General features: G+C 47.4%; 1 protein-coding gene and 1 long non-coding RNA gene across 2 annotated transcripts in view; one reads left to right on the top strand and one right to left on the bottom strand.

The window, feature by feature from the left end:
* The window catches only part of LOC103925011, a 29,422-nt gene extending 28,603 nt beyond the window's left edge, over positions 1-819 (bottom strand). Inside the window, exon 1 of the long non-coding RNA XR_664011.1 lies at positions 530-819. This is a non-coding gene — a long non-coding RNA (uncharacterized LOC103925011). The remainder of the gene's footprint in view (positions 1-529) is intronic.
* Positions 820-4,648: 3,829 nt separating this feature from the next.
* The window catches only part of LOC103925046 (chromosome unknown open reading frame, human C1orf95), a 10,118-nt gene continuing 1,130 nt past the window's right edge, over positions 4,649-13,636 (top strand). Inside the window, exons 1-3 of the mRNA XM_009333690.1 lie at positions 4,649-4,658; positions 5,229-5,408; positions 11,193-11,201. Coding sequence (XP_009331965.1) covers positions 4,649-4,658; positions 5,229-5,408; positions 11,193-11,201 — 199 coding nt within the window. The remainder of the gene's footprint in view (positions 4,659-5,228; positions 5,409-11,192; positions 11,202-13,636) is intronic.

Raw genomic sequence — 13,636 nt, 5'->3', positions numbered from 1 at the left:
TTCCCTCATCATAATCCAAAGAACTACAGCTTAGCATATGGATTGATACCAAGGATGAAAGGCCTCCACAACTGAAAAAACTCCTCACAGTTCAAACTAGAGTATAAAAACAAATGCAGGACACTTAGGACCCAAGGATGTCTTAACCAATAGATACCACATTCACTATAATACTGAGGAAACAAGTGCAATCTTTACTACCCTTCTCACACAGTTCTTCTGACTCATGCAAGCAAGAACCAGCACATCTCATGAATTTTCAGCACATTCACAACATCTGCCTCATATACCTGCCAACACTGTTTAATGACAGCTAATAATCATTTTACTTAAAAAATTCAACGGCACATCAGATGTGTCCCCACACAGAGCACTCCCCTGACACAATACAACTATACAGGTACATCTTATCCCCACAAAACACACACTCATTAACTACATCTCCCACCGTCATTCCAACAGCCTTCCTTGCTCCCACAGACACCTCAAATTTCATTCCCCTCTCCTTCCCATCTTTGCCTGTGCTTACCTGCAGCTGTGCTCCAGCATCGTGACATGGTCCCATTTTTCCCTCTGGGAGCAGGAAAGGAGGCATAATCCCACTGCCTTATTTACTCCCAGTGCTATAAGGGAACATCTTAAATGACCTCCAGGCTTGTGGGAAGAGGAAGGGGTGTTTCCCAGCCCCTCCCTGGCTCCAGGCTTTTGTAGGGTAGGGACCATGACCAGCTGCTCCACATGCTGCCCCTGACTGCAGTAATTTGGGTTTCTGTTGTTTTTCTACCTGTAACAGGGTGGCTCATCAGATGTGATTTCCTTGCAGCAGAGATGCTTTCCCTTGTGCAGTTTCAGATATCTGATAGTCAGTGGGAAGCCCACTAGAAAATTGTCTGTGTGCTCAAATTACTTACACTTACACCATGGCCATCAGTGTCTCATCTCACTTTGGTCTGCACCCTGGCTCCAACCAGGCTCCCACTTCTGATGTTTCTGGGAAGGTGCCATCGGAAGTTTGCTCACAGCCAGGTCCTCCATGTGAAACATGCCAAGCTCCGTGTCTGGCTGAAGCTCCTGCAGAAGTGCCCAGGATAGGCTTTCTTGCAAAAACGGGAGAGAAAAACTTCTCTCATGCAGCTTGAGATATTCCATAACACAGTCACTGCTGCACTCAGATAGTACGGAGGAGACTCTGCTCAGGACAGGCCATGGGCTTGGCCTTATGTCTTCCTCTACCCCAGATGAGTGACCCAAACAGTAGTAAACCAGGAGAGCTCTCTCCAGGGTGTGGGTTTTTCCTCTAAGAGAAAAAGCCAAACCATTCCTTTGTCATACTGTTTCGGTGTACTCTGTGAGGCCAGGAACCAGCAGGTGATGCTCTTGGGAAGGCCATGGCTGCCAGGGTACCAGCATACACTGGAGAGGGGACTTTATCCTGTGTGACAGTGGACCGGAGAGGAGAGAAAGGACAAAACCCCCTCCTTTGTCTCTCCCTTTACAGTGTTGTCCTACAGATAACACATCCCCTTCGTGTTCAATGGGTTAAACTGTTGAAAACAGAAAGCCTTCCATATTTACTGGTGTATTCTAAAAATACCCCAATTCTGCTGACAGCAAAAGCAAACACAGGTTCCCAGAGGCTTTCTTCCCTTGCTGAAAATGGCACGCCAGTGCCCCGGCTGGGGCCCACCGCCCCAAATGAGATGAGATGAGATGACTTGAAAGAGCAAGCTCGGCTTCCCATCCCCTCCCAGCCTCGTTGCACATGGTGCCGGCACCCTCCGTCCCACAGCCGCTCCAGAAGGGCAAACCTCAGCTCCCACCCATCCCTCTGCCCAGCCCCTGATACTTGCTGGCTCCGGGTGCCAGGTGGGCCGTATGGCTCAGCCAGGTGATTGCAATGGGCCCTGATGCCCCATGAGGCTGAACCAACAGACTCGTTAGGTAGCGTAGGACATCTTCTCTCCACCACCTCCCCTCTTTCCCCAAAGAGGCTGTATTAATTCATGATTTAGAATCCCAGATTTTACTGTGTTTTGGGTATTTTTCATTGGAAATATATAAGAAATGCTTGATATGATTTACTTATTTCATGTTATGCTGGCATAGCTGTAGGGGCTTTTAGTTTACATCTGCTTGCAAAGTTAGCAGTTTGTGTTTGCTGGTTACACTCACAGCCTGAGACCTTTTTGGGCAGCTGATTTATTTGGCCAACATCATCCCAGCTGCAGTTTGCATACCAAGTTTATGATTTCTAGGCTATAGGTATTCAAGTGTCTGAATGCTTGGTCAGGAAGGGAAATGGTTTGGTGCCCCAGCTCTGATGCAGCCAGGCGGTATCAGCAGATACAGCTTGCTTGCCTTCCTCCTCCTCCTCACCACCTCTCTGCTTCCAGATGCAAATGCTTCCATATTCAGCAATGTGTAGCTACGATGGCTTCTTAAGGGGAAAACATCTACCTTGGCAAATGCATTTAAGACTTTCTTCTGCTTCATATTTTAAAGCATATGTGGACTTGAGGAAAACTACTTCCATTTTATGTCTGCTGGCATGTCTCAAGTCTTGTATTTAAAAATGCCAACAACCTCCCAAAGATTAGCTTATCATAATTGATAAAGAAAATGCACTGGCATTGGAAAATGAATTGGCTCCCGTGAGTAGGAAAGTGGCCTGAATCAGAAGCCAAGGTTCATGAGATTTTAATCCTAGTTTCTGTATCAATTCCCTGTCCAGAGAGGGACACTTTGCTTTTTTTGCTTTATTCCTTTCTGAATGGACTAGACATTAGCTTAGTCACTGTGGTGTTTATGGGATTAATTAGCTAATTCAGCACCTCACTCTAATGATGTAAAAATCTTAAAAGCTTCACTGGAAGGATTTGAAGCTGTATCTTAAGAATTATTGCTCATTTATGACCTTTTTTGTAATACATCTTGGAAGAGTTAAAGGTAAGGCGAGAGGGGAAGATTTTCATTTTCGTTTTAAAAAGAGACATGCATTTCCATTTGGCAAGATTTTGCATCCTGATGGGAAAACGTAAACACCCAGTCTCTGATCTTGCCTCAATCCATATTTAATCTCGGAGAGTGCTGTGGTGTAACTTTGCAGACAACAGTTTCAGGAAGCATGAGGGAACATTCCAGGCTTCCTTCTGCTTTGGAGAAACTATAAAGGAAAAAAAAGGTAGGTGCAGCAGGACAGAGATCTCACGTAATCCCACATGGAGGACACAAAAGACGTGGAAGACAAAGCTACAGAGCAAAAGACAGCCTTTCTTTTAACAAGCAATGGGGAGACTTATACAACATCCTTTGGGATTAAAATGATTTCCCCTTTTCCTCTGTGCAGCCCCTTTTGTTTCGGTGGATAAGGGGGTGAAACCCTGCCTGTGAAAGCCGAGCAGTCAGAGGAAGAAGCCTGGGGGGGTGGGATTTCTCACATGGGAGAAGACACTGCCCCTCTCCCTGCCGCAGGTCTGCCTCCCACCGCCCCAGCAGCGCTCACCCACTCCCCTCCGCTGCGGTACTGCTCCGCGGCTGCTCCGTGCCCGGCTTCGGCATGCAGCAAAGGGAGCGGGTGGGAGTAAGAAATCAGTTCGAGCCAGCGGCAGGAAGACAAGTGGGGTTTTAGGAGCTGGTGGAGTGTTAGGAAGATGCTGAAGTTGAAGCCTGCAGGGGATGGTGAGATTAAAAATAGGCTGTAGCCATCCTTCCCCAGCATTTCAACATCTTAACTGCCTGTTTTCCTTGTGACCCACTGAAGAAGAGGCAGCAATGGAAGAGATGATCTCTTCCACCATCCTGGCAGTGCAGGACGAAATGGTATTTTTTTCCTAACCAGATCTTTCTGCTCTCTCTGTCTGCTGAGGTCTTCTGGAAGGGTGTAAACTGAGTGTTTCCTCCCCATCTTCAGTCAAACCAAGGGACTGCCTTCTTCCCCTGAGTTCAACAAGTCACTTGTGTGCATTGAAGATCAGCTCATTCATTCACATCTTACCAGGCGTTTGCAGGCTTCCATCCTTTGATAGGAAAAAGGGCAATTTTTGTAGAAACCACTGGACATCATGCTGCAGGATTTTTAATTCAAGACGTTCATTAAAGAAAGCATTTCACAGAACTATGTTATCAAGTACAATCCACATTACACCTTTGTACCTACCTTAGCAATGCTGTATTTATATAAAAAAACCCCAAAGACAACTCATAATGATAAGAGGTGTTGAAATGCTTACTTAAATCAAGTGACTGAACCTCCTGGCCAACAGCTCATGCATTATACGGGTCAGAAACAGTTTCTTCTGCTCTTTGCCCATGCTGTCTATTTCTGCAGGTTGGTTGTGGGACAGACAAGGCTTCCCCAAGCTGCGGGTTTCAGCTAGCCATGGGTCCAGGATATCAGCTGCAGATAAATGATCAGGCTTGTCTAATGTGGTAAATTCAGGAAGAATCTTTGTAAAGGCTGCTGTGGTGTAGTTTTTTTTTTTCCCTCAGCTTTAACTTTCATACATCAACAAGATCCTTCATCTGAATGTTTTAGGAAATCTGAAGGGTGTTTGCAAGTTTTGTAAGCTGGTCTCAAGCAGAGCCAAGGGCTGCAACATCAGGTCGCCTGGCTCCAGCACTGGTTTAGTTGCTTCTGCTTTGTTAAAACATGCTCTCAGGTAACAACTTGTGACTGGAGAAAGCATTGTGCAAAGATGCAGTGCCACATTAGCACCCTTTTTTTTTTGGTATGCTCTTTCTAGAGCAGTATTTGTGGATAGTAACAGACTGCCAGACCCATACAGCTTTCTAGAGCCAGTCCTGCTCTAACTCTGGGTGCAATTTTCCCTTTTAGAGCTTCTGTGTAGTAAATGTTCTCCCCAAGAGAGAGCCACCAGGCAGAAAAAAGGTAGACTGGTATTTCCACAGACACACAGCACTTCCTTGTAAACTGCCTACAGTGCATAAGTGGTTACTGTTAGGTGGGGGGGAAGGAGCCAAAACCCAAAGAGTGTTTTTTCTGTCCTGGTTTTCAATTATACGTATTGGTGTAATTCAATGGGAGACAGTAGTGTGTTCAAGTGAGATATGGCTGTGCCTCCATTTGTCCTCCTGTAACGTGTTTCCAGCTGTTCAGCACTGCAGTGGGAGCACAAGAAGTGGGATGCTATGAGAAGTGGGTCTAAGGGAAGGAATTTGGCATGAAGCCGTGGCTTTCACTGGGCGCTTTGTTGCTGCTCTCTCCCTAGGAACGTTTGTATCTGCTTTTACCGTGCTGTGCGGAGCCCGGACCGACCTCCCTGATAGGCATATGTGTTGTGTCTTCTGGCTGAACATTGCTGCTGCTCTGATTCAGATCCTGACTGCAATCGTGATGGTTGGCTGGATTATGAGTATATTTTGGGGGATGGACATGGTCATTCTCGCAAGTAAGTACAGTGCACTCACCCTCCTCAATTCCCTCTGTGGCCATGTTGCTGGGTTCCAGCTCATGTCCCTGCAAGCCATCGGACTGCACTGTAGGGAAGAAGAGCCACAGGATGAGCTCTGCAAGTCCATGAGAAACACAGTAGACAGAAGAATTGCTAGGAGGCATTTGGGATGGGCCCCATGACACATCTGGAAGAGCCTCCCATCCCACCATGTAGGTTAGGATCTTCCTTTCCCCTTTATAAAATGAAAAGTGCAGGAAGGGGTGAGGACCCCCAGCACTGTGAACTCTGCTGTCTGGAGCCCCTTCTGCCCTGGTCCCATCCGCAGAACGAGAAAGCCCTTTCTCCCTCACGACTCCGGCTGCACCTCCCTGGTTCATGAGACCTTCCTGTGAGGCTGGTTCCACTTCCAGGGAGCACGCAGGGCCAACTGTCCCCCGAAAAGCCCTGGGGACTCTCCTGGACCCACCCCTTGCTCCACAGAATACATTTAGCCAAGGGCTTTTTTTCATGTTTCACATCAAGTTCTTAAGCTGAGCAGGACTGTTTAGCTGCTCCTAGAAGGACTTCCCCACACCCTTTAAGGAGCCTCCAAAACATTAGTCTAGGGGAAGAAGAGAGGAATCCTTTTTTAAACATCATTTAGGTCACCCAGTTAGTATATATTACCAGTCTAGAATACAGGCTCTGTAACTTTATCTGCTAAAGACTTTTACTGGTGTAAAAGTTGTACCATATCGGTATCATATCACCTGTATCATATTGCAGAGAATTAAGGTGACAGCCTCACCGCACCTCCAAAGCCAGAAGCAGCCCACAACTCAGGGTGCTGATTGAGTCTGCAAGGCCCCCCTCCCTTTCCAGAGGCTGGCAGAGGCTGGTGGGAATTGCCCCAAACCAAACAGGTCTGAGATCCTTCAGGCTGGCAGGGCAGGCAGTTCCCAAAGCAAACGCTTCTCCTAGAGAACATCTTACCAGCAGTTTTTGCTTTTTGGTTTGAAGGAGCTCCTTCAACTTTGTCATCTCTGCTGATGACATCTGTGGCGGCATGACAGAGGAGGAGAGAGGATCTCAGGAAATTGCCAGGCACCTGCCTAAAGATGAAACGGATGAAACTGGAAAAAACCAGCAGGAAACCGGTGCACATCTTCAGCTGCCAAACCCAGGGGTTAAACCCTCTCACCAAACCACCTCTAATTTCGGAGCCAGCTTCAATTTACAGGCTGAGTTAAGGGCAAGCCCCATGCAGAGCAAACGATGGGTATTAAAAACCTGAACATAACCAAGGCAAAAGGCTTTCCTCAGGACAAAGGCGGCACTGCCCTTCATTTTTCCCTGCAAACCACCTGCCAAGCTTTCTCTCAGATGTACCCGCAGAGCAGGGGTAGCCCAAGTTATTTCTGAGGATAAATTGTGAATCGGTGTACATCTGTGATATGTCTTTAAGAACCTGCCCAATTTCTGTGTAATCCCATAATTACGTGTTCATAACCATACACTCTTCTGCTATTCCTCTGCTGGACAGCCTCCATGCACGGCATGCTGCCTGGCAGACCCAGTTCTGCAGTTGTGGGGAGAGGCAGGAAAGCATCCATCCAGCTAGAGAGCTACAGCTGAAACCATTACTTGCTTTTCTCCATAGTCCTGTTCGTGTATGTCCTCCGGGTAGAGGGGCTGGGTCTCAGGAGGGTCTTGCTCGTTTTCCAGTTTGGTTGCTGGAGAAAAAACATACAGCTTGGAAGTATCTCCCCAAAGCTGTTTCCCGTGCCTGGCTGGACCCCACCAGTTTGGGAGGCAGAGGGTGGGTGAGCAGCGCGTGGTGGGGATGCTCAGGCCAAGAGGTCCCCGACCACAGCAACAGCATCTCATCCCAGCCGCTTTGGTGGCAGTAGAGAAGGGTAAGAGGAGTCAACATGTCTTATGTTAACCAGCTGTATATAATCTGACAAGCTGCAGCCCTTGGCAGTTTCTTGCTGTTTCATTAAATAGCTGGGTTTTAAGTTTACTTACAATGCAGAGAAAATAATGGCTAAATAAAGCAGCTCTTGGTTGATGGAGAATAAAAGAAAAAACTCATCTTTCAATCAAAACAAAGAACAGAAGTGATCAATTGCTCCCAGCTGGATCAAACAGCCCTGTCAGACCCAAAATGGTTTGTTTTTTCATGTTTTGTTTTCATGTTAAAAAAAAAGTAATAACTTAAAAATGAAACAACATTTCAAATGCAAGAAATAAGACATTTCATTTAAAAACACTGCCAGGAAACATTTTGCTTTGGTTTGGGTTTGTTTGTGTGCAAACAGAAACGATTTGATGCACTGGACAGAAACTGTACACTGTTGCAACTCAAATCTCTATTTAGATGGAGAACAGTTAAAAAATGCTAAACCACTGCCCACCTCTAGTCTTCCTCGCCATGAAATGGCTGTTTCCGTGCTTCCCTGCAAGGGTGCCGTACGATTTTCATGGGCTAAAGGCAGGGCAGAGCAGGCAGTGTCTAAGCTGAGGGGGGCCAGCAGTGAGGAGAAGGGTGGGAAGCAGCCGGGCCTGTGGGACTCCGCTCCGGCTTTCCCTGAGGGATGAGTGCCTCGCTCCCTGGATCAGGGCCTGCCTGTGTATGAGCTGGTAGAGAGCTGGGTGCGAGTTAGGGAGGCTCATTGCAGTTTTTCACCTTCTAGTGCTAATTCTCAGCCATTAAAGGGGAGCCCTGCAGGAGCCTGCTCTGAGGGGAGAGCTTTGGGGATAATGTCATACTGTCTTCAATGAGGGGAAAAGGAGAAGAATTATAGGCCAGCCAGGTACACTTCAATTCCTGGAAGAAGTAATCAAACAAGTTACTTGCATGCATTTAGAAAATAAAAAGAAACAAAGCAAGCCAACCTGGGTTTGTCCAGAGCAAGCTGTGTCAGATTGGCTTGATTCCCTTCTGTGGCAGAGGAATTCATTTTGTGAGTGGCGGCGGCAGTCAGCCATCCCTCCTGACGTTCAGGCGCTGACACCGTCTCACACAGTGTTCCTACCAGCAAGCCAGGGAGACGTGGCCTGGGTGAAAACGCACTTGAGAACTGTTCTCTAAATGCATTTTCCTGATCTGGAAAGATCTCAGGAGAGGTGTTTTGAAAGGTCCCTCCTGAATCCAGCTCTGTTCAGTATTTTCATTCATGGCTTCATGACGGACCGGAGAAGGGGCTTACCAGCCCCGCACCACCGGCGGCTGCAAGGATGGCAGGCATAGCGAGGGCAGCATCCAGATTCAAGCAAATTGAAGAAACGGTCTGAAAAAATAAATAAATGCTGCTCAGTCGAGACAAGTCCAAGACACTAAGGAAGGATTAATTAACTGCATAAATACACGCTAGCAAACAACTTGTTTTTCAGAGAAGGAGGTGGTGGCTGCAATGAGTCACAAGCTGCACAGGAGTACATTGCTGTGGAGGGAACAAACACCGCCCAGGCAGGTAGGAGCAGAGCCTGTAGGACATAAACTGGTCCCCTCACCTTTCTCGGCACATGTAAAGCTGTGGCGAGGCTTGTGGCCAGCTTTGGAGGCTGTACTTCATGTGGACAACCTGGAGAGAGTCCAGAGGACCATGAGACAGGAAGTTCAGCAGGCTAGTAAACGTGAGAGGGCAGCAGTTTAGCCTAAGACAGACTTAAATAACATCAGGAAAGATCTGTGTGGAAATTAGGACATGTTTTCCCTCCAGTAAGGTCAAAGTGCTGAAGAGGTGTCATGGCAGGATCTGCCCTCTCTGTCACTGGAGGACTCCAGGAGCGGGTAGACCCATGTCTGTCAGGAGCAAGGTGGGACCCAGGCAGAGACCGACTGACCTCGAGGGGTCCCATCCAGCCCTCATCTCCTGTAAAGTGCCCTTTAGTGGGATGACTCCCAGAAAGAAGATTAATTGAATGCAGTTTTACTGTCATACTTAATTATTTTGGCAGCACAATGGCATGGGGCATTTTCTCTACTATTTTAAATGAATTGCCAGCTGGCCCCATTAAACACCACAGATATTTTCTTTAAGCAGCCATATGGCTTTGGGAACCGTCCTTTGGTTTACCTGCTGCCTGAAGGCAAAGGCAAATTAAAAGCTTGCACTTAATTCTTTTGCAAAAAAAAAAAATAATCTGGACTCTCCCCTTGCCGCTGCAAATATCCAGCCGCCCTTGGTGGTGGCTGGGCAGCGCTACCACACCGTGCTCTCCTCGAACCCCTTGTCACAGCTGTGGGGACAAGGCACGGAGCTGAGGCAAAACAGAGCTAATTAGCTGGCCAAGGCCAACTGGAAAACGAGCCTCCTAAGGCTTTCTGGGCAAGTTTCCCTCTGCTAAGTGCACACCTTGTCTCCAGCCCACACAGCACACGTCTTCATTAGCTGCATTGTGCAGAATGAAGGCAGAGGAACGGCCTTTCCAGGAACTCCCTAGCTGCTCAGAGCTCGTTATAAATGGTTTTGTGCCATTTCTTGACAGAAATACCACAGAAATCAATACAGTAATGTCACACTGAGGTGGCATAGGGGACAGAAGTCAGGGACTGTTTGTCCAGGCTTTGTTTCTCCTCTAATGAATGCAGCCAAGAAGTCAAGCCTGGTTTCTGAAGGAAGCCCTCGCTCTGGCCTCTGAATTAACGACTTGCGTGGCTGCGCCTATGAACGAGCAAAGGCGCCATCGCTTGTGCTTTCACAGGACGGGGACTCCTGCCGCAGCTCCTGCTTCTGCAGTGGGCAGCTGACTCTGAGGGATGGATTGCCAGCCAGTAGGAAGAAATAACCTGTAATCATGCTGTCCACTTGTCACTCCTTTGCTAATTACAGCTCTCAGACCTTGCCAGAAGCAACAGCAGATGATCACATGGTTACTGTATGCTTGGGCTCCGAGGGACTTCGGAAAGTATCACTGAGCCTTTCTTCTCTGCAGGGCCCCTCCTAGGGCAGGTAACGCAGCTGCCCTGGGAAGGAAAGGGAGCAGAAAGCGCTTGGGAGACTCAAAAGAGAACAACATCCTAAAACAGCTGGTAACCCTTCATGAGATGAAGGACATTCTGAGGACAAATTGCCCGCTTAGACCTATTATGGGTTTTTTTTAAATCTAAATAGAGCCGTCCCCCAAACTATGCCTGAGGAAAGTAGTTAAAATACCCTTTTTTGCAGTTTCCTGCCAAATGCTGCGGTAGGATAAGTTCTTAAAATATTGTAGGAATGTTAAATACCACCAGGGTTTGCAGCATTCAGCCGGGCTGAGGCATGCTGCGGTTGTGAGTTATCTGTGGGCACAAGCAAACTCAGCAGCAAAACTGACAAAAAGCCATCAGGTGTAGTTTTCCCAGCTCTCGGACCGTGAACGGCGTGCCATGCGCCGTCCGATGCGCTGTGACGTCTTGTTTGCCGCCTTCTTTCAGCGGTTCCCCTTCAGTCAAACCTGTGAAATAGCAATGTCATGGAGGAAAGCGTTTGTGGGAGCATTGCTCAGAGGTGTTAGTCCATCCAGCCTGTCCAGCTCGAGGCCAGTGAGCTGGAAAGCAGATGAGGATTCCCCCATCCTCTTTAAACCAGACCCCCAAATGAAATGATCCACTTCAAGTACATGGATTTTGAATAATGTTTAGCCCTGGTGTGAATGTCTGATGGTAGAGCAGCTGTTCTCTGTTTACTCTGCAGCCCAAATTTATTCGTTCTTTTCTGGTTCTCCATGTGTTTTGGATATATCGTCTACAGTTACATTTCTCCCTCTCTCTTTCTTTCATGTTCCTTTGCCTCCTTTTGTTCACCATCAAAGTTTCACAAGGTAAGTTTGTTTCTGTTCTTCCTTCTCCTCCTCCTCCTCACACCCCGTGGCAGTTCCCCACGGAGAACAGTGAGCGCTCTGCCAGGGCAAGCCGTTTGGGATTCGCTTTGGCCGGCGCTGCCTGCTCCCAGCCCAAGTCCAGCCGTGTGCCTGTATGTGCGTGTGTCTGCCTGTCTCTGTGTCTGTCCTGTGGCTGCACAGCCCTGGGGACGTGTTCTCCACCCAGCATTGAAATGGCCCCTCGGGCTACCCCAAGGGCACCCTCAGAGCAGGGCAGGGACCCCTTTCAGCCTCGAGAACATCCTGAGACCACCCTCTGCATGAACCCAGTCCCAGTAGGACAGGCTCTGCACGGACTGGTTTCTTTTTGCCTGAATCTTACTTGCAGTGGTTTACAGAAGAAGTGCAATTTCAAGCAAACTTGATTAAATCAGTGATTTTGTGCGCAGATACTCGGACCAACTTAACCTTGATCCCAGAAATGCACCTTAACTGTATTGCAGGCATACTAACGTGAAGCTGCTTCATACAGAATAGCTATTCCTATGCAAGAAATGCAATAATTATTTCCATATATAAACTATTTAATAAGTTAAGTCTGAAGTATTTTAATAAATAAGTTTAGCATAGGACAGGTCATCTTTTGACTTACTTTGGTCATGTAAAGAGAGATACAGGCTCGGCCACTGTAACTGGCTTCCAGCCAGCTTCAAAACTGATAGCGGGACTGAAAGGATTTCTGTTATATCTTAACAAAAGGCGTGGCTATGCAAGCAAGTTACTGTAAGCATAACCTAGCTTGCTTACTTTAGCTAAGGATTTATGGCATGCGCCAACCCTCTGGTCCATGTGGTTGGTTGGTTTTTTTTTTTTACTGTGCTCCCTAAACAAATTAAAGCCCATATTACAGGTTTCCAACCAGCTCAACTTGCCTTCAGAGCTGACTCACACTTAGAACATAAATGCGTAAGAAATCATCATTTTTCCCCCTAGAAAAAGCTGTTTGAAAGAAGTGAGAGTCTTTCTGTTCAGCTGCACACGATGGGCAGCAATGCAGTGCAATGTAATATATGCTGATAAGTGTCATTAATTTCCTCCTCTATTCCTTGTGCTCGTTTAGCAGCAGGAGATCCAGACTGCCAAGGCTGGGTGAATGTGTGGATTTTTCCGAAGTACAGCAAAGTTCATTTGCTGGGGCCAATTCTTAGTTCAGCAAAAAGTCCCTTAAAGGCAGGGGTTGTGGCACCTGCTGGTATTTTGTGTTCAGCTTTTTTAAGGGACTTACAAAAGCCTGGCATAAGGGTTGGAAAGAAATATTAAAAAGCATCAATTGAAAAGTGTTTGAAGAGTTAAGCATTATTCCAAGATGTGAAATTTCAGACTCCTTTGAAATTCAAAATATAAAAATGACAGGCTACTTACATTATTTAAACAAAGAAAAAAAACCTGCAGATTTTTTAAAGTTTTCTAGTTGAAAGATCTTCACTATTGCAGGCGGTGCAGGTAAGGACAGTTTGCTTCTTTAAAAAGGAGATCTTCTGCATTGATACTATCGTAATAACAATCCCAGCTTTTCTTAAAAAGGAAGTGGGTAAAGCTTCTGGTGCAGTCATTGCAACCACTAGGAAAGTGTGAGCCAACACAGAGCTCCCCCTCTGAGGGCTTTGCTGCCTTGGTCGGGAGGTGCATTAGACCCGATGGCCGGGGGAAGAGGAGAAGGGGTGGAGGAGGAGGGATCCGGGCAGTTTCCCAGTGCAATTGGTTTTGCTGCTGGAAAGCTCTGTTTTCTCTAGTCCCGCCAGATGGCTGATGTGCCCCAACAAAAGCATCTGTAATTCTGCTGGGCTGGAGCAAAGCAAGTGCCTAACAAGGCAGTGAGAATATAATTAGAGAAAGGGCCCACAGAAGCATCCCGAGGTCTGCGTTTGAACTCTGACACGTCAACCTGTGATTAAAGGCATCCCCCTTCTCCTCCAAGAGATGTCTGTTCACCTCTGCAAACCGCAGTGCAAATTGTTTGCTGCTGGAGAGCTCGGTTAGCAAAAGCCAGCACAGGAAATAAAAGGTAGATAGAGGAAACCAGCCTCCTCCCACCTGGCAGTCCTCTGGAAGGACGAGGTTCAGAGGTAGATTGCAAGTAGAGATGCGAGCGTGTTGGATGCACGACCAGCAAGCTGCCAGGTCAACGCCTGGGAACAGTGGAGTCTCTGGAGCAGTACATAAAGGCATACATTTCCCCTACACTGCAGAAAAACACACTCTGATACAGAATAATTTAGGCAGAAAATACAGCATTTCCATAAAGGTTTTAGGTTATTGGGCTATACTGGAATTGCTGGCCGCCGGTACCTACTGTACCTTTATAACCTCTTCAAGCAGACGTGCCTCTGCCCACGCCAGGACCGGTGGTAGGCAGGCACTGCAGCGGCCAGGCT

Source organism: Pygoscelis adeliae, unplaced genomic scaffold, assembly GCF_000699105.1.
Source record: "Pygoscelis adeliae isolate BGI_AS28 unplaced genomic scaffold, ASM69910v1 Scaffold1, whole genome shotgun sequence".
In the NCBI taxonomy this organism is placed as follows: Eukaryota; Metazoa; Chordata; class Aves; order Sphenisciformes; family Spheniscidae; genus Pygoscelis; species Pygoscelis adeliae.
Note: the sequence above shows the minus strand (reverse complement) of the source record. Positions and strands in the feature narration are given on the sequence as shown.